The sequence below is a fragment of the Amphiprion ocellaris genome, chromosome 2 (assembly GCF_022539595.1).
Source record: "Amphiprion ocellaris isolate individual 3 ecotype Okinawa chromosome 2, ASM2253959v1, whole genome shotgun sequence".
NCBI lineage: Eukaryota > Metazoa > Chordata > Actinopteri > Pomacentridae > Amphiprion > Amphiprion ocellaris.
Genome location: NC_072767.1, coordinates 38470725 through 38492982, shown reverse-complemented (window position 1 = coordinate 38492982; position 22258 = coordinate 38470725). Strand labels below are relative to the sequence as shown.

Here is a 22258-nt window from a genome sequence, read left to right as displayed (position 1 = left end):
TGCAGACGGTAAACATATTAGAGAGAAATGGACAAAATATCAGACACAACGCATACATTATGAAGAGACAATCGGTGTCCACCTGCGTCATTTTTTCCCATTTTCAGGTTAAGTTATGTAACAGCTTCTCATTCATTTCTGGAATTCCAGGGTGAAATATATCTCCCTCGAAACTGACCTCTGACCTTATTCCTAGCCTTGAGAGGGAAAAGACAGAGTGGGAGAGAGAGACACTACAGAGAGCCACCGGGCTGCTTCAGTAAATTCTGTCTAACATGGTTTTAATCAGAACTATCAATGCGCTGTAAATCTAGTACGTCAGACACATATGGTAAAGTGTATAGATGCATTCCATTCTGAGCCAAAGATCCCAAAAACACATATCCAATATTTTCCTTCCAATAAAGTTGTAGACTTGCGCAGGACCGCAGCACCGAATGAAAAGACACTGAAATGTGTTTGTATGTGGCCTGAGATGCAGACATCATGGTCATGACATCACATCGCGGCGGGAGAGGCAATGCATAAGACGGCTTTAACGAGAGTAACAATAGCATGATATCATGACCGTCTGAGTGCCCTTGCAGAGATGGTAATGGGATAACTGCTCGGAGCCGTTTACAGGAGCTGAAATGAAATTCTGTAAAGCGCTGAGGGCCCGTATATGGAGATCCCCTGTTAGTTATCACACAATTTGACGTCTGTGAGATGACTTTTTTGAATCGTCTGAATGACTCAGTAATTACCAGCCTGTGTTTAATAGCTGCTCATTTGATATGTTGTCATATAAGGTAAGAATTCCCTCTTAGCCTGACGTGACTCTGTAGGTTACTTACAAACATGCGCAGGTGTCGGGCGCAAACCAGGCCAATGGATCCATTCTGATCCGGACCACAGATCACAAGCACTGTTGGCTGCTTCTTTCCTAGAGAGCTGAGAGGGTAGGCCTGGTGGAGAGACCAAAAAATAGAGTTAGAAACAGATCTGACGCAAGCACAGATGAGAAAATGGAAGGAGTTATTGATAGAGAACAATGGTGAGAGGTAGGGGAAGATAGAGTTTCAGCGATATTCAGTATTATCCCTCCAATTCAGGCTTCTTATTCAGTGCTGGTCACCCGATCTGCACCTCAGCCTCTCCATCATACTCTGAGTGCCTGGCTGCTGCATGCCACGGATGCCAGACAAGGGTGGAAATGGCACCGGCTCCGCTGTCTCTTCCGTCTATGAGAAAAGGTCCAATCTTATTAAAATAACCCTGGCAGCAGTGGAAAAAATACCACTGTCCTCACCATGGGATGCTTCCGTATTTATAACACATTTTCCATCCAAGTCGCAAGCTGCTGGCATCTGTGTCGTTTAGTGGCCTCACATTCCCTTGTAAATCACCCCCCACCTTCTTAAACCAGACAGGTATTCGCCTGCAGACCTGTCATCCTGAATGGCTAATCTTCCATCTCCAACACCTAAACAGAAGAACTACTGAAAGCCACGCAGGCCTCTGGCTTCATTTTCCACAGATTCCTCAAAGCACCAAATTCATTGCCACAATATGGATAGTTGGGGGGAGTTGGGGCGCTATTACACCGTATATGAATGATGGGTCAACACTGTAAAGGTCACAACAGAATTTTATGAACTCGAAGAAGAACCTGAGTTCATGCAGACGTCCTGTCCAATTAGAGCTCAGTAAATGTGTGTCAGAACACAACTTGTTAGCCCAATTAGCCCAGTTTAATTACGACCATAAATAGCCTGTGACTCCCGTTCCCAGTAACGCTTTAGATCAAATCCCCCAAATTGTAGTCGAGGCATTTTGTAATTACCAGGCAGCTATAAAAGACACTATAATGTATTAATAGAACAAAACAAACAAAATTAAAGGGTAGCATTCTTTATATATATTGGGGGTTGAATCGTGTAACTATTTTAACCTTAGAGGATGCTCTGGTGAAATAATTACAGGCTACAGGAATGCAGTTATGGCTGACCCAATGACTTTAAAGTGGTGGCTTGTTAAACCCATACATATAAATTACCCTCTCTAATAAGTATTGGTTTTGTCTGGCCACAAATGCAATTCTGTATCCTATGATGAATAAGCTCTTCATATCTGTGTTTTCTCTGTAGCTTGTAATTATTTCACAAGAATTCTGCAATTCAAAAAGTAGTTATACCATAATCTGCAAGCTGTTGCCCCTTTATTACAAGAGTTTTGGCATCTGTAACTGTTTTATTATACCCAGTAATTATTTACAGTTATTACACGGGTGCTCCATAATTACAAAAATAATGACACTTTCATTTCCAGGCTGTAATATAAAGTGGCATGCTACTGAAATCATAAGTTTTTTGTGCTGGTTTTTAATCATCGACTGGCAATCTCAGTCCAACAAATGCTGGAGATGAGCTCGAAATAGGCCAAAATTCTTCTACCGTGCATAAAATCCATTTAGTTCCACTTTTGCTAATGCATTCACTACAGGAGAAAAGTTAATATGGAGAAACAGGCCGTTCCCTGCATTGGATAATTGGATATAACAAGACTCAGAGCGCATTAACAAGAGCGATGAATCCAGGAGAAGAGACAGCGGCCGTTATCTCCATCATAACAGCTCAGCGGAGGAATTATCACACAGGCTCAGCAAGATGGAGGAGACACTGTTATGGCCACTGAGGGCCACAGGGCTGGAGGTAATTTTAGGAAAGAAAGAATAGTAGTGATTGATAGGAGAAGACTAGACAGACGACTAGAAGAGAATAAAGCAGGAGGGCTTTCATTGTTGTAAGTAATAAGACTGAAGGTTTACCTGAGCTTCACATATTTGTGGCATTAAGTGAAGCTTTTATTGCAACCAGGTGCTGAAGACTAAACATCTCTGAATGTACTGTCCAATGCTGCAGCCTCACCCATATACAGAAGGTGTTAGTAGACTAAACAGGTAATTGAAAAAAGTTAAAGAAGCAGGAAAACGGTGGACTTAAAGCTGCACCGATCAACATTTTTATGTGTAATGTCGGATGAAGCCACAGAGAATTTCAATCCACCTCTGCAGCGTCTCTCATATAAACCCAAAATGTCTCAGTTTGTTTTGGATCATTGTGTTGGTTTTTGGGCCCAAAACTCTGCTTTCTCTCAACATTTTCCCATTGCCAGCAGGCAGCTATTTTCAGCAAAGCTCGTCTGATAAACCCACTGTTTACTATGTGCTCAATGTCAACTGTCAGACAGACAAAGTTAACAGGCTGCATTTAAAGTCAGTATGAAGTTACTTGTCTCTTTGGAGCTGGTGAAATACAAAACAGAGCTAAAAAGAGAGTCAAGGTGGTTGGAAACACAACAAGGTAATGCAATTGTTGCCAATGGAAGCAAGACTTTCACTACAACGTTATTAATACTGATATGGCAGCTTCTTTAGCTGCAACCAGTGGCTCAAAGCAGTTTCACCATCTCGTGTCTCCTTTCGACTTGTTTCTCTCTGCTGTGACATATACAAATTCACATGAGAACGCTTAATGACCTTCTCTGAAAATGTTGAGGATCATCAGGAGGATAAGAACTCGAGCCAGTAGTTACTGCTGGAGGAACCATTAGAGCCACACACTGCTGAAGGTGAGCAGCTGTAAAGGGATCAGACCGGTTAGAATCAGGCAGATTTCAAAGACATTATGAGGCATTTGTGCAAGAGAGAAGGGACACTCGATACTCTAATCTATTCAAAACAGTAATTTATTCTGAAATTGCGCCTTCGAATGGATCACTGAGTAAGTGAAAGCAATTAGCAAAGGATGAGATAGAGAGCATCTTCTAATGGGGTCTTGGCGAGTGTCAGCGTTGTTGGTTGTGCTGATTTTTTGGTTTGTTTTTTAATTTAAAAAAATGAGCGATTGTCAGGGCAATCGTCACATAAATATTGAATTTCACAGCTACTTTAATCCTTATTAAAAGCAACTTGTGAGTATGACCCAGTTTCTGAAGTGTTTTTGATGTATTTTGCGTGGATTTATGGCCAGAAGCGATGATTGCTTCACTTGTATTGTAAATCAAGTGAAATATCTTGGTACAAGTGTATGGTACGCTTTATTCTGAAATAAGGTCATTGTTTTGAGCAGTTCAAACTACCTCTGCAACAAATTTGATATAGAAAAACAAGGTTTTATGAGGGAATAAATATCTTCAGATGTTTTCCAGTGTGCGAGATATTTATGATATTTCTGTGTGCATGAGGTTTCTACAAGTGCAGACAGGTGGTTTTGTTGCATCTGTGCAACAGGTTCGTGATCTCCTTTTTAACTCTTTTGTGCTGCTTTATTTTCCGTGACAGCTGATGATGTAATGTTTCTGACACTTATGTGTATTTAAAATATTTTGTAAATTATCAGTAACTTTTTATTACCAACATTTTTAGAGCATTAACGTAGGTGCAAACTTCAGGAAAAGGCTGCAGTTAGAAGAATGATCATAAAAGTGTAGCGTCTAGACCAGAGCACTGCTACAACCTCCCTCACACTCAAACACACTCTTACTGTAGAAAATATGTCAGACTTGATTGTAATAATGTCTCAGTGGGAATACCTTTTTGAAGTAAATGCTAAAGGCACATGAGCTTTCACCTCCAATCAACCAGAAATGCACACTGAGCCTGAGAAAACGTTGTCAGGGCTCTAGGAACACAAATACATTCACATACGGAGAAAAACACTTCCTTTGATAGTTGTACTAGAACACCAAGCTAAAGTCCAGGGGCTCTTGTAAACTACAGACTAATTTATTGGTGTGTGGTAACAAAAACGTCTCCTGTCTCCACTCAGGTGTTGAAAAGTCTCAGACTGATACAGAAACACACAGACAGTCTGGACACGGTGGTTGTGGCCGCCGCTGCTGGAACAGTAAAAGGATTACTTACAGAAAACCTATAATCTATCTGGCAAGCAGAGGTGTAGGTGTGTGTGTGACTGTGCTTGTTTATGTGGTATACTTGGAAGCCAAGCACAGTAGGCCAGCAATGAAATCAGTGAAATCAGACTGTCTGCATCTCCTTCTACTGTAATTTTCCCTAAATAGCAGTGATGTCATGTAAGCGGTAGCGTGCTGCTGGCGGCTGTGGGCAGCATCGAGCCACAGCATCCAGGCCATGTTTGTCTAGTAAGGCTACGCTGCTGGGGCTGGTGGTGGAGGCCAGGCGTGGGGCCAGCGGCGGCTGATGATAATAGAGGGGAAGTGGATGTGGTGGGTTTAATCACACACTCTGAGGACAGAACAGTAAGTATCTGCTTCTAACTGATGCTGCCTGTCTCAGCTTTTACTTTTCTTTTTAGTCCCCCGTCTCTGGATCTGCTTAATTTTTTCTGAGGGGAGCTATTATTCTTTCTACTATCGGGTCGACTGCTCATTTGTGTTTCTGCTTGTCTTTTCTTTTCCTGTGCCTCTTTTTCTCGTCATCTTCCCTCCTGACAATCAAAGCAGGGTTTCATGTGTCTTGTAGCTTAGACTCTTATTCATCACAGCCAGTTGAAGAGCCCACTGAGAAAACCAGTGTGGTGTTAAACCAAGCCAGTGGTCTGGCCAAAGGGAACCACATGTGTTCCTCACAGCCCTTCACTGACACACAAAGCCTGACACAGTTCAGATCGCAGCATGATGAAAACTGCAGAAGAAGAGCTGTGGTTCTGGGTCAAGATGGTTTGCTTATAAGAAACGCTGCCACTGAGTGATCTCAGGTGTTGTGCCTTGAGGTGAACCACTCAAATGTTTGTTAGCAAATGTCACCGAAAGTTAAGCGAAACATTTCCTCCACGCATTAATCAGCCTTTTTTTTTTTACGGAAGTTAATGCAAATTAGGAAAGTCTAAGTAGCAGCAGCTGTGACTTTTCGCCCTCTTGTACAATCCAACGGTCACGTCAGGAACTCGCTGAGTTTCGTGGTGATCACTGAAGCTAAAAATGACAGGATTTGAAGAGAATAGGGGTGAAATCTGTGCCCTTTGCAAACAGTTTGCTGAGTGATACACACTGGGGCCGATTACATGGATTTGCTTAGGAGTGGGCTTGTTGAGGCCACAGTCTGATGTTATTTGACTGGAGCTTTAGGTTGTGGTTTTAGATTGGATTTTTTCCCTGACAAGTTCTGTAATTGCAAAAATAAAAGTAAATTCGGGGGTGGGAGGGCGACTAGGAACTGCCTCAAAGCAAGTTTTGATTGGATTTGTGGAAATGCTGACGAGATTTTTGTGAGGTTGGAGAAATAAAGCTTTGACATTTTGAAATCGTTGTTATATGTTTGCAGGGTTGAACTTTGCTTTGTTTCACTGCAGTAATAGAAAAAAAACTCACTTTATAATCAAAACAACCACATAACAGATGCAAAATAGGACTGAACTGCTAGTTATGCAATACAGCTAGCACAAGAACTACTAAAAACACATTTGAATTCAGACACAGCAACCTCACATACATGGTTAGTGGTAACCACTGTTCAGTTTTTGGTGCCTCTGCTTTAATGGACCAAAGAAACAAGCCTATAAAAGCACATGCAAGGAAGGGTCTATTCCATGCACTAAAAACAAAACTAACAGTGTGATGGAAATTCAGCCTTTTACCTTTATAGGTTTTACTGTACTTTACTGCTGACATTAAGTGTGTTATTCTTTTGCATATTTCACATCTTAACTGTATGTTTTCTCATGTAAAGGCTGGTGTCTCATCCACTCTTGTTTGTCCTAAACCGGCCTCATCTTGTCTCTTGAAGGCCAACACAAATAATTCTGTGAAGGCCTTGGAGTGCCCCATTAGAGAAACACATAGAGAAAACCATCAGAGAGTGACATTCACCATTTTTCCTTTTGTTGGGAGGAGTATGAGACACAAACCCTCTTATAACATGAAGTGTGACTTTATACAGGGTCTATTAAAACTGTTCACACCCCTTGGATGTTTTCCCCTTTTATTGCTTTTCAACAATGAACAGTGGAAAATAGATTTCTACAAATTAATGTCAAATTATTAAAAGTATAAAACATAAAATAAGTGGTTGCATAAGTATTCAATCCCTTCAAGTCAGAATTGAGTAAATACAGCATTGAGTCTGTGTAGTTAGGTCTAAATCAGCCTTGCACATCTGGACACTGCATTCTGTTGTTCTTTGTGAAACTGCTGAAGCTTTGTCAGACTGCATAGAGATTGTGATTGAAAGGCCCTGTTCAGTCCACAAATCCTCTACTGGACTGACATCTGGGCTCTGACTTGGTCACTTCAAAATATTCACCTTGCTGTCTTGTTGCTTCGTGTGATTATCCTGCTGGAAATCAAATCTTCCCCAAAGTGGCAGTCCTCTCAGGTTGTCCTCTGGGATTTCTCTATGCTGTGAAGCCTTCATTTTATCTTCTACCTCTACAAGTGTTCTGGGGCCTTCTGTTTAGAAGCCTCCCAATATGATCATGCTGCCACCACCATGCTTCACAGTGGGAATGGAGTGTTTTTGATTATGTGCAGTGGTAGTGCTGGTGGCCAAAAAGCTCCATTTTAGTCTCATAAGGCCAAAGAAACGTCTTCCAGTTAATCTGAGAGTCTCCCTCATGCCTTCAGATGAACTTTAGTCATGATATCATATGAGCTTTTTTTCAACAGTGGCTTTCTCTTTGCCACTCTACCACAGAGCTTTGACTGGTGGAGAAAAGGCAACAGCTGCATGTGTAATCTCACATCTCAGCCACGGACACTTGTAACTCCTTCAGAGGTGTCATAGGTGTCTTGGTGGCCTACCTTACTCATCTCTGTCTTGCATGGTAACTCAGTTTTTTTATGCAGATTTAGACTTGTGCCATATTCATTACTTTACAAAAGAACACTCAAAGCAACTCTGTAAAAACATTATAGAAAAGCACCAGTCAGGAGATGGATAAATCTGTTTTTACTTTGACATGAAACAGTCTTTTTTCCCTTATAAATTCTTATCAAAAAAGTTGACAAACAATTAAAGGGAAACATTTCCAAGCAGGGGGGTAAATACTTTTGATTGGATCTTTGGGTCTCATATGCATACATATGGTTTATAACAATAAATATCTCTGAGGCACACTTGTTGTTTGTGAATTAACTTTTTCCATAAACAGCATACTGGAATGGTGTCATTTTTCACTGCTTTTTTTCTTAGCCGTACTGAATTGACTAACCCATGACCACAGAAATTTAGATCACCAGATGGATAGACCACTGGATGAATAGAGGTTTGCCTCATGGTGTGTTCTTCTAAATTATTGCAGTAAAGTAGGAGTAATTAGCAAAAAATGACACTATTAACAAAGGAGATCAGGGAGATAGAAGATATACAGACCTTAGTGATGGCGAGGGCACATGCTTGTCCCCAAATCTCTATCAGCTGCTGCTGTCCGAACCTGTAGTCTCTCAGGAGTTCTGTCTCGATAGCTGCAGCCTCCCCTTTACTGACAGACAGGGAAAAAAATGTTTCATGTTAATCATCAATAAAAACATATGCAGTATAGCAGTAGGTCAAGCTGTTCAGGGAGAAAATACGGCAGCGTAACAAATGTGACATGTTGTCACTGGTCTCAATCAAGGCATACTTAATTGAAAGGCTTCACATATAATTGAAATGAGTATTGTATTTTCCCCTCATGTGCCATAGTGACATCAAATATGTCCCAAGTTATGTTCTGTTGTGTTTCATTCATTTCAAGGTCAGCTCAGCTTTTATCTGTAGGTGGTCACTTACATAAAAAAATCTTTGTTCTTTCTCAGTTCTTGGATTAATGAAAATTCACCTTCCATGCATTCTGCATGTTACTCTTTGTTGCCCTTTGTTTCCTTACAGTATTGTCTCACTGATTTAAAATCCTCAGTCGAACATAACAGAAGTGATTAATTATTGAGTAGTGATATAAAAACACAATAACATAAAGCATAATGTACTAAAAAGACATTTGCAACAGATGGTCATCATGTACTTTGTCTGCTGGCCTTTAGAAACAAACAAGGGCCTCTGAGTTTTTAGTAGTTACAGGTCGACAAGTCAAGGTTTTCTCATAAAAACCTTAACAGCTTCTGGGAAATGTTGTCATGCATCTCAAAATAGGAACATGTGATCGATTAACTGGCCTTTACAGTTGCCTGCACGTGCCAGTTTTGTGCCTGTGCAGGTGTGACTGACCCTCACGTTGATGTATTTGTTGATATATTCATGAAGTAATGTTCCCACATGTTCTTTCTGAGCTGATTGCTACTTTGCTTCCTCTGGCTGCATGGTGACAGAATGACATAAGGCTGCTGTATTGGAGCCTGCTGGTGCTGCTTATAGCATGGAGGTGTTAGTGTGTGGGTGTGTTTCATGTTTGTATATCTCAGCAGGGACTTTAACCTGACTGCACACCAACCTAAAGGCACTTGTGTCACTGTGGCTGCAAAAAATTAGTGGGTAGTGACTACTTTTTGAGGGGTTAAGACTTGGTTTTAGGGTTAAGATTCAGGTTGTGGATGAGATTAGGCATTCAGCTACGATGGTTGAGGGTTGAGTAAAGGGCTGGATAAGGCATCATAGCAATGAATGACCCCCACAAGGAAAGAGAAACTGGTTTATGTGTGTTCATGCCTGAAAAAAGTGTCTCCTGAGTGTGAAGACCATGAAAAATCCAAGCAAAATCATTGAAGTTAGATGTACGTTTGTGATCTCACTCTGCAAACTAGGATACATCCCTATTACTCTATCGACACCTGGTGGTCCTTCACAGAAGTGCAGCTCAGAAAAAAAGACCTAGGGTGATGAAACATTTCAGTCGGAGGTCTTTGTTTTTTCAAAATGTTTGGAATTTCAAGAGACATGAGAGACAACTTCACAGCAGAAGCAGCTTGATGTGGATTAAAATGTTATTAAAAGAGGGCAGATGTTGGTTATTAAAAGCGATTCATCACATTATGACTACTGAAAATGAACAAGCGCAAATGAGATGTGGGTCGATGCAAAAATAAATCGAGGATGCGCCTCTAATCAGCACTGACTCAACAGGGTAGCTCCACTCATCTTCACATCTTTACCTCTCGAAGGAGATCAAGAACTCTTTGTGCATATGAAAGCAAACTCTATGTGTGTGTGTGTATTTCTTTGTGTTACATCATTCATTTCAACCCATTTGACAGGAAAGCCGGATGCAGCTTCTATTACTGTTCTGTTTATGGAGAACAATTACAGTGAAGGACTGCATCTGAACCTCTGGGTTATTCTGTGTCCTTGCAGCAGATGTGTGTATTATTATGTGTGTTTACGTCAGTGTCGTGTATCTGTAAAGAGAACAAGGTGTACAAATCGGTGACTAATGCTAAGCCCGCCTGTGTGACTTTTAGGTTCTTATAAGACACAGCAGTGCATGTGCGTGTCGATGTGTGTGTCTTAGTGTGTACGTGGGCACTTGTGTGTCAGCAAGGGAGTGTATCCGAGTGGGGCTTCTGGCATTTACCTGTGCCAGTGGAGCGGCAGCAGCTGTCACCCACGGCTCACCTCAGGGATGTTTCCTGAGTCACTGTGACAAGCTGATCTTTAGAAAGTTCACCTCAGTCCACAGGGTTCGCTCTGTGTTTTTGCTGTACCTGACAGGACCACAACGTCTCACAGTTTTATTAAGCTGAATTGATTCTGCATGAGGATGGGCTAATTCAGCCGCTTTATCTCACAAACAGAAAGCAGGGAGTAATCCAATTTGAGTAAAGAAAAAAAAGGCACTGCTCTCCATGGGTGGGGAAGTCTCAGCTTAGGACTGATACGATCGCAGTAACAGTGCTGCTGCTGCTGCTGCTGAACAGGCAATTACTATTGATCCTTAACAGCACTGACAGAGCAAAGTGCTGTGGGTGTGCAGCTCAACAGCTGGTTTTAGCCAGGAGGCTCTACCACGCAGGACAGACGGACTACGGACAGATGGCTGCTTCATGCCACGGACTGCAGCTTTGATCACGCTTATTATTATTCTTAATCATGCATTTATCCACCAGAAGCCACTGAAGTGCATTAGAAATCTTCACGTAATCAGTGATTTTCCATTTTGAAAAAAAATCACCATCAAATTGCTTCTTCAGTAAAGCAGGTATGCAAATATAAGTCAGTTCTGACGTGTTCGTGCTGCATGTACAGTGTAGCTGCAGGGGAAAAAAACAGTCTTATTAGTAATAGAGCTTCTGTTGCACCTGTAGCCGCAGTCATGCAGCCTCTCTCTAGAGGGAAAGTTGATTTCCCCATGCTGAGTGTGATGTGCTCCTGTGGCGTGTCACCTTCAGTGCAGCACTGCTCAACTATGATCACAACCTGCTTAATGAGTCTGTTTACCTTACACATGAGATAAGGTAAAATTAAACTTTAATGGTCCCTGTGGGGAAATTGGGACAGTGCAGCAGCAAGTGGCAGCAGCATATGCGGTAAAAGATAAAAAAGAATTGCAATAATAATGGAGAAGTTGGGGGTCATAAAGACATTAAAGTTTTAGCACGAATAAATTATAGCATGTTGATGAAAATGTGGCAATCAAGGTATAAAAAAAAGCAATCGTCAGTTCTCAGTGTTGCTGCACAGTGTGTTGCTTTATGTAATGACTCATATACAGAGAATACTGCAATGTACAGCGTGAATATAGGAACAAAGCCTTTTAAATATAATGCAATCCAATTCAGCAGTGCCATGACAGATACAATGACAGAACTCAAAGCAGCATACAAGAATGCTAATTCTATCCCCTAATACCAGCCAATGAAAGACTAATAAACAATATGTTTCTGTGTGCAGTCTTCAGCTGTGAAGCAGCTCAGTATCATATAAGAGATGAATAATCTGCTGAAAACCAGAAGAGCTTCCATTTTTTGAACACTGGAAGCCTGAAATAGCCACATTTCACCACCTCCTCCCTCTTTTGCCTAATTTCCACCTGATCTGCTGGTGAGATAAGGAGAATGGCTTTGAAAGTGGCAGGCTGTGAAACAAGTGAGACACAGAAAAAGAATGTCTGTTTTCTTTTTGAAGAAACACTACAGTTGACATGTTGTATATTCAGTGTTTTAAGAAGAAATCTCACATTGCTACCAGCTTTCTTATTCTACTAGTGTCTACTGATGATAACATTGGAAATTTTACTGAAAATAACTTTGTTTTAAAGCTGGAGTAGGCAGTGTTTTATTTGGCAACAATGACCAAACATTTCAGACTAACCTGTCAGCATATTACAATTCAACCATCATACACTGTTATTCTGGACCCATGCTCGGCGTTGTTTTCAGATTTTCGATAATGTAGCCTTTTAATGAGAGATTTTAGCAAATCACAAAGCTCTTAACCCAGAGCAGATGAGATGGTATCACTGCAACAAAGCCTGGAGAACAGGATGAGGTGCTACACCAGGTAAGACAGAGGATTTTCATTTGGAAGAAAGGAGTTTGAATCATAGCCAAAGCCACAAATCAATGCTGACCTTTAGCTTTATTAATTTTGCGTGTTGACACACATGTTCCTCTGGTGGGAGGATGAGGGGAGATGGAAGAGCTGCTGGAGGAGGCTATGGAGTGTAACGTTCTGAGATATTCATGTTCTGTGCCTTTAAGACAGAGTGCATGCTGACTGGCAGCTGTTGGTCACAAGGGACTTTTAGGCAAGTTTAGGGAAGTTAATGTGTGTGTTCTGCCTCTTTTCGGTTGGAACTGAGGCTGGTAACGTTGAGCTGGTGTGGGTTATGGCCAGAACAGTAGCCCATTCTGTAACTGTGCTTCAGTGAATAAACGTGAAAGCCAAGCCACTGGAAGTGTGATTATTTCACACCAGCAGAATATTACAGTATTTTCAAATTCTGGTGTTTTTGTTTTTATTGACTTTTCCAGATGTTGCCTACTGCAGCTTTAAACCACACTAACACTGCAGCTGGCTGACTACATATCTCTAGGCCACTTGATCCAAACTAAAAGATTCAATCTATCTCATCTATAAATTTAGTTGGCATCATATTTTACAATTCATGTACCCTAAAGACTTTAAAAATCCATTTTTCCTTTGTACCACCTGAGATTTTTTTGGTTATGGGCAAAGGTTGGTCAAAAATATGTACATTTTTTTGGTTCATGACCAAATGTATGCAACAGCTATGTTGCATCTTCTGCTGACTTAAATTTGTGAAAGACATAACAAATGCATTTCTAAACAAAGACATAACAAATACATTTCTAAACAAACTATCTTAGCCATTTCTTTTATTACTTTCCAAGTGTCGGTTTCTTTGCAGCCAATCATTCAGTTATGCCGTGAAATGGTCATATTTTAATACTTCCCAAAACCTAACTATGTAGTTTTAGTGAACAAACTTAAGTATAAAATTAAAGTTTCATGCAGGACACAAGCCCCAGTCTGCTGGTTGAAATTCAATGTTGAATTTAAGCCACCACCACCCCTGTAACATGGAATTTGTAGTTTTTGGAAAATGGAAGCGTCATTTTGTCACCTCACCAGATAAAATACATTTCTTTCAGAAAGTAATTTAAAATGCAGTTTAGTTATAGAAACATTTTTGAAAGACAAGACTGAGCTTTGCCACTATTGCCAGATTAACACACTGTTGTTAGCAGCTTCTATTTTATTTTATTGTGTTGACATTCAACTGTTTAATCTAATTAATATATTTTGTGTAATATTTCCAAATTACATTTTCACTGTTATTTTATTAATTGTACTACCTATTATTTATGTTTTACTATCATAACTAACTACCAAATATTTTGTTATTCCATTGTTTTGCTGTGCATTAGCTTCTAAATATATTTCTGCCATCTTAGGTTTGTCATCTGTAAAGGAATATCTCAAAGAGCAGTTAGACTGCAGAGTTAACAAACTGAATTGACTCCTTTATAAGTAATATTATAATGAATATCTAAAGACAAACACTTGCACTAGTTTCCTCAAAGGCATTTAAAATCATTTAGTATATTTATCAGCAACTGTTGAGGTATGTTTTCACAAATTATTCCAATTTCTAACAGAACGGAATCCTCAGTTTTTCAAATCCATATTTACAATCCAAACAACCAAAGTGAGAGCTGTGTCTGCATACTCGGCACAAAGTCAGACATGTTTCCACTGGGTGTTGGACTCCACCAAGGCTGTCCCTTGTCTCTGATCCTGTTTGTGGTCTTCATGGACGGGATCTCAAAGCGCAGCCGGGGTGAGGAGGGTGTCCGGTTTGGCGACCTCAGGATTGTGTCTCTGCTTTTTGTAGATGATGTGGTTCTGTTGGCTTCCTCAAACCGTGACCTTCAGCAGCACTGGAGCAGTTTGCAGCCAAATGTGAAGCGGCGGGGATGTGGATCAGCACCTCCAAGTCCACGGCCATGGTCCTCTGCCGGAAACCTGTGGATTGCTCCCTCTGGGTTGGGGGGGGGAGTTGCTTCCCCAAGCGAAAGAGTTCAAGTATCTTGGTATCTTGTTCACGAGTGATGGGAAAATAGAGTGAAAGATGGACAGGCGGCTTGGTGCGCCGTCAGCAGTAATTCAGGGGTTGTACCAAACCGTTGTGGTCAAGAGGGAGCTGAGTTGCAAAGCGAAGCTCTCAATTTACCATCCATCAACATTCCAACCCTCACCTATTGTCATGAGCTCTGGGTAGTGATCGAAAGAACAAGATCGCGGATACAAGCGACCAAAATTAACTTCTCCGCAGGGTGGCTGGGCTCAGCCTTAGAGATAAGGTGAGAAGCTCAGACATCTGGAGGGAGCTCGGAGTAGAGCCACTGATCCTTCACTTCTAAAGGAACCAGTTGAGGTGGTTTGAACATCTGATTCAGATCCTCCAGGGAGACTTCCTTTGGAGGTTTTCTGAACACGTTCACCTGAGAGGAGTCCCTGGGGCAGACCCAGAACTCGCTGAAGGGATTATGTATCTCGTCTGGCCTGGGAACGCCTCGGGATCCCCCTGGAAGTGCTGGTAAGCATTGCAGGGGGGAGGGACATCTGGAATGACATGCTTCGTCTGCTGTCGCCGCGACCCAGCCCGGGATAAGTGAAAGAAGATGGATGGATGGATGGATTTACAATCCAAACTTACGTACAATAATGCAAACATAGCACACCACAAACAATGCTTTCTTTCTGTCTTTCTTTGTATTTTTTGCCTTTAAAACTATCGACATCAGGTTATCTGGTACCTAAGACTTGTTTTTCTCGGTGTTGCTGAAAGTTCAACACGATGTTTCACTCCTGAGCACCACTGCTGCCTCATAAAAGTGATTGTTGAGTCCCACTGCGACCTGCACCAAATTTACTGTTGTGTAATTAACTAAACCTTATCCACCAGTAGAAGGGCTCTGAACAGCTCTGGTCTATTAAGGAGTGGCTAATAATTAGTCAGACTCCTGCTCTGGAGAGGACAGAAAGAGTAAAAGCACACAGTTCATTAGTTCCACAGCTCTCTTCTCTAACTGTCCCCTCACTCATTATCTGTCCACCCTCCTGCTCCATCTACTACTCACCGGATGCTAATGATAAATAAAGCCTTTTAAATACAAATAAAGCATCACATGAAAGAACATGCTGATCAGAAATTAATCACTCTTATGCATGTTTCTGTCTCTTTACGGCACTAATCTGTGACATTTCCGTATAAATTAGCATTTTTTGTTGCTTGTCTATCACATTTAATAGAACATGGTGATGATTCAGCCTGAACAAAGCTTTTCTGCTTCCCACAATTGTGTTTCTAGTAAGTACCCATTGTCATGTACAGCAGCCGATAAAAGGCAACATCTGTGGAAAAACAAGGAAACTGATGTAGTGGAGACGCTGATTATTAACAAACCGCACTGTGAAAATCTGCACTGAACGTATTGTACAACTAAGATATACAAAATTGTACATATACATTCACATTTATTGAATCACCACATCACTTTTGCTACCATGTATGTTCACCATCTTAGCTTAGCATGTTAGAATAATGCCAATATTTAGCTTACTTGCAATAATGTGCAGCTGAGACTGATGGGAATGTGATCAGTTTTGCAGACATTTTGTTGTACATTATGGACAAATTAGAGTTTAGATCTGATCACTGGTGCTGCATTAAAATTCAGGGATCATTGAGGATATTACAATTTATGCTAAGAGGACTTGAGTGTGCAGTAAATTTCATTGCAATCCATTCAGCAGCTGACACATTTCATCCAAAAGCACAAATGTCAGCCTGGTGGGAGTGCTAGAAAAGAAGTCTGGGCATCACCAACGTCTGTAAAATACATCTCCAAGAGTGCACAAATGTCGGCACAAAATGGTATCAGTAGACTTTGAGAGTTTAAACTTTGACCTGCTGGTGCCACAACAACAAAACACTTGGGATCCTCAGCATCATTAGAATCTATCTTCTGACAGCTATAAAAGTCTGAGAGATATTGCATGAAAATCCATTACAGACTTGTGAAGATAAGGGCTAGAAGCACTAGGCAATCGCTAGCATTTTGTTCTCTGGGGGACACGAAGGTCTATGCAAAATATTAATCGTTATCATCTAATAGTCTAAAATATTTCAGTCTGGAACAAATAGTGGGTTCAGATAACCAGCAGACACTGCCATACCTCGAGCATGCTTTTAGTGTGGATAAAAATCCAACTGAAATTGCATGAATATGTGGGTACAGTGTCTAATGTAGGTAGTTAAATCATAAAAATGTATCTGAAAAATAGACTGACTGTTGATTTATGCAAAACTGCCAAGTTTCTATGAATTGCAAAGCAGCAGAAAGAGGGGTCTGTGGAACCGTGTGGGTGGATGAATTGTATGGAGGTTTTTTTTCATTCATTTTCCTTTATTTTCCTTGTGCAATTATCTGTCTGTCAATTGTGTTAATACATGCTCCTCATTCGGTGTGAATGGTATGAAAAACGAACGCACTTTTTAAATGTAGAGCAAAAAAACTAATCTGTCGCAACCACCCGCATCACATTTTGTGCTACAAAAGTGCAACACAAGACCTTAAATTTCCTTTCAGAACAAAAAAGTATCCATCTGTCGGTCTATCTTGGAATTTTCTCCACTCTGCTCTTTCCTGCTTCTTTCCATCACCCACCTCACCAGTACCTTCCCTCCACTATTCTGTCTTTTGATCTCCAACTTTGTCGATCTCACCTTATCAGTCGCCTCACTTTAGCTCTTTCCATGTTCTTTTTCTGCATTGTCTTCGTCTGTCACTCTGCTCCTCCCATGCCACCACCCTCCATCTCTCTCTGTCCCTGCTGCTCTGATGAAGGTTCGCACTTCACTGAGCCAGAATGATGGAAGATGGAAAGGTGAGAACAAGAGCCAAGGAGAGAGAAAAGACTGAGAGGTCACACAGAAGAAGGCTGATATAATCTATGGTGTTTCATCGTTTTTTTTTAAACTGAGGAATGCAAGACTGCAGTAAGTGACTTAACGCCGACCTGTCACAACATTTAAACCACTGACAGGTGAAGTGAATGGCATTGTTCATCTCATTACAATGCAATGTTCTGCTAGGAAACATTGGGTTCTTTTATTGGTATGGATGTTATTTTGACGTATACACTGCAGGATGTGGATGTGCTCTGCCACACCAGGAAAGCTGCTCATTTATATCAAGAAACACAACAAAGAACTCAAATTGAATCAAATGTCCATAGGATGCATCAGAACTGGCCCGATACAGCAAAGTCCCATCCTGCAAGCCACAGGACCCAAAGGATCTGCTGCCAAAGTCTCAGTATCAAACACCACAGGACAACCCCAGAGGTTCCACAGAGTCAGAGCCGTTTTGATAGCATGAGGCTGATCTACACAATATTATTCAGGTGGTTTTAATGTTGTGGCAGTTATTTAAATATCAATGAATCACTGAAGGCATGGCCTCATTTCAGTGAAGTCAAGAGCACAATCAAAACAGAAGAAGTAGGGCAGTAATTTATGAGATAAACAACAGAACACAACTAAAAACACAAGAGCAGACTCATTTGTAATGATGGTTTTCAACTCACATACAAGTGCAGTTCAGTTGTGTTAAGGATTATTGTTTGTTGTGAAATGTTCCAGGTGCATGCTGCACAAAAACTGTTTTTCCAAATTCAGTGAATGCACAAAGGACTTCAAGGATGACCAAATCAAAATCATTTTTTTTGCAAAGTAGGTTTTCATCATACAAGGAATTTTACTTGGTGATTTGGTGCATTAATGCTAACAAAATTTATCTGAAAAAAGGGGATGAAAAGAGTTTTTTAATCTAAGTGTTGCAAATCAGACAAAAGAAACAACTGTAGTAAATTCTAGGAATTACTAAAGTTTAAAAAAAAGTAATAGAATTGTTTACAGTGTGCAGGAATGTGCAAATGAATCACCTGAGAATGTGCAAGGTTAAATAATCCTATTTAAAAAGCTCTTTGTAAATGTGATGTACAGAGTTTATCACATTGAGATCACAATGAGATTATCAGTGGGCTTTCCCAGGTGTTATGTCTGTCTGTGTGCATCTAATTTAATGGTTGTCATCTCAGGACACCTTTCATCATCAGTCACACCTCCTGCAGTCGGCCTCCAGGAAGTCCTGCAGCACGATGTAAAAGGGGGAAAGGGGCAAGAGGGAGAGTCATAGAGAAATGCAGCATGATTTAGATTCAAACTGCCTGAAGTTAAGATGTAATATAGATGATAGATCTTGCAGAGAATTATGAACGAGTGGATTGTCTGACAAGAAATGCAAACACTGGCATGACAAAAACAAAACAAGAGCGATGCCTATATAGGTGTGTCAGGGGGTATGTTCGCATCTTTCCAGGCTGTGTGCACACAGCGTATGTATTTTAGATGATTATGGAGGCTGGATGTGCAGCATAAACATGTTCTATCTGAAGTTACCACAAAAACGGAATAATGTGTCTCATCACATCACAGCTAGCCAAAAAACACAAGCGGGCATGACTCATTACACGGTGCTGTCAGATGCATTCAAACTCACATCCGTAGTTTGCTTGAAGATACGTATTATAATGTTTTCGTCTGCATAACTGGATGGACAAGAGGATCAGGTGCTGTTATCAGGCCGAGCGTCTCATAAACAGCCTCAGCTGGCAGATATGAGCTGGCCCTGCGCCTCCATATGGTCCCATTCAAACTGCCCAGCATGAGCCCCTTCATGCTGCTCAATTCTTATCAAATCAGGATGGCATAATTCACTTTGTTTCAAGTCTCCTTGGGCAATCATTTCGGACCGCTGTATGTATTGTGTGCGTGTGAGTGGCGCAAAATCTCATCCATACGACTGTCTCCTGTAGCGTCATTCTTTTAAATCAGGCTTAATCAGTTTAGCTGTCTGCTCGCCGTCCTCATATCCGGCATGGTGAGGCAGACATTCTTTAGATAATCGCAATCAGTGGCTCCTGCATTTTGTTCTCGATTTATCCTCCAGCAGCTGTGCACATAAAAGAGGGGCATGGATCATATTTACCTAAAGCCACAGGTGTTGACAAGCTCATTTCACTTTGTGTATCTGTATATTTCCTGTGAGCGTGTGAGCTAAAAATGTCCATGATGGCCAAACTATGATTCAGGTCTACTTATCCCTCATTTTTAGATGTGATGTGATCGCAAAAGTAGAAGGGCTGTTGTGGAGATGGATGAGCACCCACCCCCACACATGCACACGCACGGGTCACACAAATGCACCGAAGCACAATAAAGTACACGAGACATACATAATCGGCAGCACACCCACATGCCCACAGGTTACATCATCCTGTACCCCTCAGTGGTCTTTAAACATCCATTCTATTTATCCAGAAGATTCACATATGACCTCTGCCTCCACTTTAAACCCAGTTACCTCAGTTTGAGGCCCTGGGGTATCAGCACCATGAATTATGATGACTGTGTTGTCGCATCTCATTCTTCTGTGGCAGAGTTTTGTCCCCCAGGTACAGGAAGAGGAGCAGAATGGCTAACGTAATTTATAATGCCTCTGGCCAGGACACGCCAGATTGATGACCTGTCTGTGTAAATAAGTGACCTGAAGTGTAATAACAACAATGTATCAGTGGCCCTGAGCTTTAGGGGGAACAGCTTGGCTGGAGTTATATATATGAATATGCATGTCTGCTACGCAGCTGTGAGCTAATCCACACAGATTAAACTGGACTGCGTTCACACACATCAACAGATAAAATTTGGAGATTTCTTTTGTACCCGCCCCCCAAAAAAAACAAAACACAATAATGTTTGTGTGTATTGCCGAAAATGGTTTGTTTTGTACAAGAAAAAGGTGACCTCATTTTCTCCCTTGTGCACCCCTTTATGCACAGCCCTGGTGCCATAGCAACCACAATCATGCAACAAGCATGATAAAAAGAAAAAAAACATTCAGTATGCCATTTTCAGAGTAGTAGCATGAGCCATAATACACCAAAGTCCATTGTAACATTCACAACACTTCCAAATACATTTTCCACATAAACAGCGTGGCGACATTCTGCGCCCATGTCTAGATGTGGTGTGGGGGATTCGACCTTCAGTGATTTTTGGTTACATTCACATTAATGGTCTTGTTTGATCATCTGAGACAAATACCAGGTCATTTCAGCAGCTGTTTCTGATTTTAACAACTGAGAGTTCTTCTGTTGTTGGTAACAATAGATTGAAAGAGATGGCTTCAGTAAGACATCACTCAACTTCTCTCAGCTTTAAAGAACATTTAATCATCTTTTTGGTCATGATTTTGATTATATGGCCTAAAATTTAACCACTCTGGCCACTCTCAGTATTCTCATGGTATCATTTTTGATTGCAGTAGGCAGCTAGTTTAGTACCATTGTAGACGTGTGTTTATGATACACTGCACCCTGCAGTTTGGGAGCAGATAAGTATAAAACCTACACGCATTCTCTCGTGCAGATTCCGAGTGTCTAATTTCCATGCATCACATTCATGCAGAAAGCAAAACCCAGGCTTAACAGAACCCCCACACCTCCCACTGTCGGAGTCAAGGGTTTAAAACAGCTTGTTTCTACTGCCCCACGTGGCAAAAACTGCTAGTGCATGTTAAAGCAATTTCTTTTCTGCATAGGAGCCGTTGTCACCACTAGCTCTACTACTAATGGCACTAATTGCCTCCTTTTTCCTTCCCGACAAAGCTACCTGTACGGAGCAGCCTCAAGCTCAGTCCAGAACACCACATCTTTGATAAAGACACAATCCCACACACAGCACCTCCACTGGTGTATAAAAACCTACCCAACATTCCTTATTTCTCTTTACATTTCATTCAACAAATGCTAGCATGCTAAAATAATGAACACAAAAAGCCATGAACCATCATGGTTATTCGCAAAAAAAAATGCATTTTCATAGCCATAACTGGGCATTCACAATAATAGCGGGACAATGGGTCTTGGATTTTTATATTACAGTGGACTTCAGTAGGACTGATATCAGGAAAAACTTCATAATTCAGTGGGACTGTAATAAAAGCAGAAAATAATGAGAAAGGGAAAGGTTTAAACTGTTAAGGCAGGGAGAGTGGATGAGGATGTTGGAGAGGCAGCAGACAGGGAGAACAGAGGAGGAGAAAGTGATACAGCATAATTAGAATAGCCGCCAACAACAGCGCTGAGATAAAACGGAGCAAGTCAGACTAATAAAACCCTGCCAAGAAGGGGACAGTCTTCCTACAGCTTTCCTCTGCTCTACGTGGCTAAATAAATACCTTCCTCCAGGCTGCAAACTGAGAGCACAATGCCTCACTGTGACAGCTCGAGACAGTGTTTAATCAGCGTCACTGATTTATCACTGTGGGGCTAATGTTGATATGAGCATTGAAAGCGCCTAAAAAAAAAAAGGAAAAATGTGCCGTTTGCTGTATTTCCGGTCAGTCTCTAATCCCATCGGGCTTCTGTCTACAGCTTTTACACCCGTTTAGCTCCAGATGTCACAATTGGTTAGCTGCAGGACACAGTGGAACAGAGTGGGAGGAAATATCTCAGGATGACAAATGTGGAGGAGGAAGGGATGGAAAAAAAGAAGAGGTGGAATTACACATGAAAATCATACATGCATGTGTGTTTACAGACATATTACTGCAGGTACACAACAGATAATTCGACTGGTGAGACACAGAGGCATTATATAGTAATATAAACATATGTAATCCTGTCAATCCTGTCACATCAAAAGAAGTGACATTTACAGTAATAAAATGTAAAAATATGCTGTGTGGCCAAAAGTGAAGTCAAATCAGTGAC

The 22258-nt window shown here is 41.1% G+C and overlaps 1 protein-coding gene across 1 annotated transcript in view; it reads right to left on the bottom strand.

The window, feature by feature from the left end:
- yjefn3 (YjeF N-terminal domain containing 3) overlaps nucleotides 1–22258 on the bottom strand; it is a 52629-nt gene that overhangs the window by 5611 nt on the left and 24760 nt on the right. Inside the window, exons 2-3 of the mRNA XM_055014085.1 lie at nucleotides 8333–8441; nucleotides 837–947 (exon numbers count right to left, since the gene is read on the bottom strand). Of these exons, the coding sequence (XP_054870060.1) occupies nucleotides 837–947; nucleotides 8333–8441 (220 nt within the window). The remainder of the gene's footprint in view (nucleotides 1–836; nucleotides 948–8332; nucleotides 8442–22258) is intronic.